The 6,725-nt window shown below is 40.4% G+C and overlaps 1 protein-coding gene across 3 annotated transcripts in view; it reads left to right on the forward strand.

The window, feature by feature from the left end:
- TLL1 (tolloid like 1) overlaps window positions 1-6,725 on the forward strand; it is a 295,909-nt gene that overhangs the window by 181,092 nt on the left and 108,092 nt on the right. For all 3 annotated transcript variants that reach the window (XM_019521749.1, XM_019521750.1, XM_019521751.1), the window contains exons 6-7: window positions 461-639; window positions 3,636-3,741. In XM_019521749.1, coding sequence (XP_019377294.1) covers window positions 461-639; window positions 3,636-3,741 — 285 coding nt within the window. The remainder of the gene's footprint in view (window positions 1-460; window positions 640-3,635; window positions 3,742-6,725) is intronic.

Consider the following 6,725-nt stretch of genomic DNA (forward strand, 5'->3'; position numbering starts at 1 on the left):
CGTGGTGTTCAAAGACAGCAACAAAGTACCAGTCACTTAACCTGCTCAGCTGGTGATGGCGTGTCTCATGTTCAAGACATCCATGCAAGAGATCACAGTCAGTTTTATGATTTATTTTGGAAATGTACTATGTATTTGGAAACTTACTTTGTTCCAGACAGGCACAGGGGCATAAGGAATAGTTTGATCGGCCACAAATGACGCCAATTAAGACCTTGGATAAATACATTTGTTTCAGGAATTTACGTGCAGTATTAAGTACTACTAAATGCTATGTTCATCTTATTTTAATGATACAATGTAAAGCTTGCAAAACTGCCTTGATCCTGCATTGGATATTATTGATAATCTAATGTTTAAATGTTATTCACTAGCAGGCTGGAAGTTGCTTTCCTGTAAATTTACTGATCTGTGCATACATCATAAAAACCTTTCCTCTTGGTTTGTATTCTCATTGCAGGTGCTGTTCCTACGTGGGTCGAAGGGGTAATGGCCCCCAGGCTATATCAATTGGCAAGAACTGTGATAAATTTGGAATAGTTGTTCATGAACTGGGTCATGTGATAGGCTTCTGGCACGAACATACACGACCTGACCGAGATGACCATGTAACCATCATTAGAGAAAACATTCAGCCAGGTGAGATAATTTGATAAGCACTCTTAGATTTAAAAAAAAATCTCTGATGGTGTTAGGTTCATTTTGATGTGTCTGTTTATGATTGTAAAACAATGTAGTGAAGTTAAGGCTTTCTTTGCTAAAGCTCCTGATGAATGATTGTTGAGCTTAACTTTGGACTTGTACCAAAGAGGACTCCCAGCAAACCCAGTTGTAAATGGGTAGTTGATCATTCAAACTAACCAATCAAAACAGATGACTGAATGTGATGCTAGGTACATCAATCCCGCATGTGCCATTGTCTACAGAAACTGATGTGCCTTAACCATGCCAGACCAATGGTTGGATGACTATGGATCTTTTCATGGTTCTTTTTGATCTGGCTTGAAGATTGCATTTTTACACTTTTTGGTGATTCTTGTCATTAGTTAATTTATAATTCATAACCAAAATGATTATCATTCAGAATTTTATTATTTCTTAAATTCAACTTGTAATATTACAACAGAAATTAACTCATTTATACCATTTCTTTTATCTGGATGGATTCCAGAGTGACTGAAAACTATATACTGAATATATAGTACTTCTAAGTTGCAGTTGCATCTGGTGTTGACAATGTAAATATCAAATAAACATAGAGGAGGGAGCACATCTTTATTTATGGCCTTTAGAGACTCAAGAAAAAACTCCTGTTGGTATGGAAAAAAGCCATCAGCCTTTTTCGTTGTCATACTTTAGTCAGAATACTGTATTCCTGTCCTTATATGAAACATGAATGAAATTATATTGAAGCTTGGAAAATGACACTGGTACTAACATTTTACTTGGTTAATTGCCGTGGAGCAGCAGACCCTGATCAAGCTAGCTGTGGAGAAGCTACAAGACTGGCAGTTTGGGTCCCAATTTTATTTAATCTCATCTGGTTGGCTGGTTGGCTTGAAACTTTGATTCAGGTGGTAGTTTCAAGGCTGAGAAGCCAGAACTCCCAAGGTTTCTAAGCTACCAGCTCCTTCAGACACCAGGAACATAGACGTTTTTGCCTGTGGCAGGCTGCCAAGGGAGCTATGGAGTTGTCTTAAGAGTTCAGGAACTAGGAATACCAAAATTTCAACATGCCAGTCTCCTGGTCAGCCCACCAGATGTGCTCCCTATGAGCTGGGAACCTTGAAACCTAGGCTGCAATGGAGCCAGCTGGTGATGTTGGCAGGAAAGCAGGCATGGAATGGCTTTCAACTTCGTAATTAAACTACATCTTTGAACTCTTTTGATTTTGATGAATTACCTTTTCCTTTCAACAAATGCTAAATACCTTGTGAAGGGTACAAAGTGATTGTTGTTGTTAGAAACATCCTGTGTGCCCTAATACAGGTTCCATTACTTGGCATTTTCTTGCTTTTTAGAGTGTATATTATATGGAAAATTGTAGCACTTAAGCAACCTAAAACCCTTTTAAACCCTTCTTTATGAAAATAACTATGAAGGTAAAATTTAAACCATTCTGTTTAGAATAGTTTAAACCAATTTGTTTAACCAATATGTTAGAATTCCACGAAATGAATAACTTCTCAGGACAAAATCTGTAACACTTTTATTTAAGCATATGGTTTTTTTCTAGTTTTATTTATTTTTAGAAATACTTTCTTTTAGCCAGTTACTCAATGTTTGCACAGCAGGCTTTTATTTTCCTTTTGGTGCTTTATATTACCAGATGGTCTAGATGCAGCAAAAAACTAAGTATCATAATTCTTAAAACTGCAAAACATAATATAAAATACCATTAGACTACATTGGTCTAATTATATTTTCAGTATTAGACTCTATAACCTTGATTTAATTTGAAAAGTGTTCAAGTCTGTACACCTAAGACATTTTATAGTTTCTTAATATGAAACTCATGTTTAAAGAAATTCATTCGGGATACAATAAAGCTATGTCACCTCAGATGGGACTTTGGACAGGATGTACAGGTATAAGGCATTAGCTTGGATCCCAGTCTGGAGGTGTAGGGGGTGGTTTAGGCTCTATCTTCTGTATCCAAGGCTTCCACATACACACTTACTTGAACTCTTCTGTGTGCTAAACATGTTGGATTCAGCAACTACTGTTTGCCTCTGATGGATTCACAAGCCACAAGGTGGTCTGCTAATTTCTTGCGCTTTATGTAAGTAAGTATTTAGCTTCATCTCAGGTAAAGGTGAACCATCCTGCATGCTTCTATCTTACCTCCATGGTTTTTTGCTTGAACTTGCTTGTTAATACCATTTCTTGTGGTGTCATTTGGCCTTGCCCATCACTTATTGGAGTCAGGAAAGCATTTCTGTCAGGGTGAAATTGATACATGTTCTGAGAGCATTCTCTTAGCTGCTGCAGGTTTGACTAGAGTTGGTGGTTTGATGTTTAATATTAAAGTAAAAAACTTTGGCTAGACTTCAGTATGATTTGGGGCTTTAGTAAGGGCCGGTTTATATACCAATGAGGACCAGATCTCTGGTAGATTTCAGGCCTGGAAGGCAGCTTCTCTTTTCTTAAACAGATTGCTGCAATTCTCTTCTGAAGCTGAAGCATTTTCATGAAGTTAGTAGTGCAGGCCACTAGAACCTGGACCCAAATTACTGTTGTGAGTAGATAAGTTTTGTAAAAGGTAGTTTCTACTTAAATAAGATAATTCTGGTAACCGTCTTGTACAATCAGATTACTCCTGCAGTTGATAGCTAAATTGGTAAATGTGGTGGACTCCATATTTACCTTAATTTTTGGTGTATGATGTCTTAATTGCTTATAGTGTCAATGTAAATGAAACGGCTAAGTTACATGTAAATAATCTAGTCATGGGTTTATGAAGTTCATGCATCCTTGTTCACTGTAATTAATAAAAGCAGTTAACTACTTTGGTTAGAATTCACTAAACTAAAAATGTCTGTGAATGATTATTGTATCTCTGTTGGTGGTATTTTTCTTTCTTTTCCTTTTTATCAGATGGTTCATCTGAGATATTGTTTATGAATTGCTTGTAGGTCAGGAATACAACTTCCTGAAGATGGAGCCAGGAGAGGTTAACTCCCTTGGGGAACCCTATGATTTTGACAGCATTATGCACTATGCAAGGAACACTTTCTCAAGGTTGGAGTCTCAGGTTATACCTTTTGACTTTTAATTCCATTCTTCCACATGAATACTAATTTTATCAATAACATTTCCAGAATTACTTTAAAACATTACAGTCCCTCACTAGTTTGTGTTCCTAACAGGAGTCAAAACACACCTTTTGTTTTAATTGGACCAAGTAGAGTAAGTTGATTCTATTTTAAAAGACTCCTTAATTTCCTCTCAGTCTCAAAGCCTTCTTTTTCTGTTGTTTCAGTTACTTAGGTTTAATGTTAAGATAAAGATAGTCATATATTTTCTGTAACTCTTTTTCTATAAAAAATAAATAAAGCCAGAAGCATCAAATAAGTTAAATTTTATTTGCATTTTGAACTTTTCGATCAGAGTGCAGTCTGCTTCAACATATAGGATGTGTCCAGACAAACGCACGCATGCAGTTTGCGGCACCGCAGACTCGGCTGTGGCACCACAAACTGCACACACCGCACATGCAGTTGCTTGCTGCATTGCTAATTAGCAGCACAGAAGTTTTTTTTGACACTGGGAGATTTCAGTGTCAAAAAATACCTGCACCAAAGAAGTGGGGCAGCACATGTGGTAGAAGCATGCACCATCCAAACCTGGAGCCTGGCCAATTGGAGCCACACTTGGGCTGCTGGCCAGGCTGCACACACTTGAATCACCATCACTGGAGCCCCAGGAGCCTAAGGCTGTTGTGGCAAGCCTAGGTGCTTGCCCCAGCCTCCCCTACCCCACCCAGGGCAACTTGCTGTGCTCCATAGTACACATGCACAGGCATTCCCCAGGGACAAGTAGCAGCGGCACAACTATGTAGGAAATGCATGTGAGCGCTCAGCTGGATATGCCCATAAAGTCTGTGCTTTATGTTGATGTAAAGTATTAAAAGAGCTTGTCAGGTAAATATAACTTTTTAATGAGGACATTGCAGAAGGCTGCAGCCAGTTGACCTGAATGGAGTTTGAAGTCCATTCTTTGCTGTTTGTACATGTTGTTACTGTCCTTAGAAACATAGTCATGATTCCTGTTCTTCCTCCTCTGGCCTGTGCTGGTTAGTATTGGTTGCCCTGTTGCCAGTTTCCCTGACTGTGAACATATGGATGATACAAAGATTCCTTCTGAAACTTTCAGAAGATTCAGAGTGCTGCTACACTACTGCTAAACTGGTTGTTTCCTTTATACAGTTTTACTACAGTGTGTAAGTGAGGGGGAGATATAGTAATAATCATAATACTTATTATATTTCATACTGCATTACTTTGTAGTTCAGATGCTAACTACCCTATAAAAAATATTACCAAGGCAATTAAAAACTTGGGTAAAGCTCATCTGTACATAAAGAATTACGTTCAGGGCCCAGTTCCTATGCAACCTGTGGGTAAATCATTCTACCTTCTTAGGGCTAAATACTTTCTCTTTTACATAGCCACGTGACTATACTTTTTGGCATTATTGCCGTGTTTAAACTCCACATAGTATGCTTAGTAGGCTGCAGGCACCTAAGGGGAATAGAATGTATGTAATGCCAGGTAAGACCCAAGGCTTTAGTCACAGAAAAGTTACAATTATTGAGTTTTTGGCCCTGGAAGAAGAGGCCTTGCTGTGTTTTAGCCCAGTGGCCTGAAAGTTAGAGGATTGTCTAGGGCACTGGTTCCCAGCTTTGTTGTGCTGTGACCCGCTCCTGGGAATGGAGGGCAGCGGTGGCAGCCTGGGGGCAGGGGAGCTTCCGGCATGTGGCGCGGCTCATCCTTTGTGTGCAGGGCCGCCGGCAATGCCCCCATGAACCTCATTTGGGTCATGACCCAAGGTTGGGAACCCCTGGCCTAGGGAGTAGGAGACCCAGGTTCTAGTCCCTCATCCAGAGGTGGTTTGAACCCAGCCCCTTTTTCCCAAACCTCGTTCTCTGGCAGGGCTCAGCCCAGTGCAGAACTTGCTGGTTATACTTCTGCTGTAATATAAACACAGGACAGTATCTATGTTAAAAATCTTCAAAAACAGTATCCTGTGAAAGAGGATGAGAAGGAAGAAGCCACATTTAATTTTTGTTAGTGACATCACCTAATGCACCATTGCAAGGGGCTCAGACATTACATTGAAAAGGTATAAGAATCTGTATAAAATAGACTAGGTAGCAATGACTACTCTGTGGAGATTTGGTTTCTAGCTTTAGTCTCAGGCTCCAGGCTGACAGAAACTATAGGAAGGTATATTCTGCCCATAGGAACAATATTGTGGTATGCCATTTAAAGAAGCCCACAATACCAGGTGAGGGTTTCATTAACTTCAAAGGAGGTGCTCTATGAATTGTTGAACTTTGCCAACTATTAGTTATTAGACTCTTGGACAAATAACAAAAACCAAAATCAATCATGAGGTATTATTCACAAACAGATAAGGCTATTAGTGAAATAGTAAGATGATTAATAGCCTTTCACTGTCCCCATAATACACAGCATTTAAGGGGTATTGGAAGAAGAACAATTTCTTGTTTTTCAAGTTTAATTACATTCATTTGGTCATCTTCAGGCCACACCTGTGTTGTTCAAAAAAACCCTTACTTTATCTTCCCTCCTTCCCCGCCCCCTTGTTACTCCAGTGGCAGAGATAGGGGCATTGCCAGATGCTGGCTGGCATGGCCTTGTTAAGGCAAAGGGGACAGGGAGGGTGTTAATTCTTCCCTCTGCCCCCTCTCTCCCCAGGGACCCCAGTCCAGGTTTTACAGCCCCAGCCACTGCCTCCACCCGCAGCCAGGCAGGGAGGGGGTTAATTCCTCCCTCTGTCCCCTCTCCCCATGGGGACCACAGCTTGAGTCTGCCAGCCCTGTTTGCCACCTCTGCTGATCTCTCTTTGTGTGGGGTGAGCAGCAGAACAAGTCCCCTCCCTGCCCCTTTTTCCAGATGCCAGAGGGAGGGGGGAAATAAACCCCGTGCCCCATGTAGTCTGTGGCAGCCCTGCCCACCCCAGTCCTGCATGCAGCGCAG

This window comes from Gavialis gangeticus, unplaced genomic scaffold, assembly GCF_001723915.1.
Source record: "Gavialis gangeticus isolate Ggan-Ray unplaced genomic scaffold, GavGan_comp1, whole genome shotgun sequence".
NCBI classification, from domain to species: domain Eukaryota; kingdom Metazoa; phylum Chordata; order Crocodylia; family Gavialidae; genus Gavialis; species Gavialis gangeticus.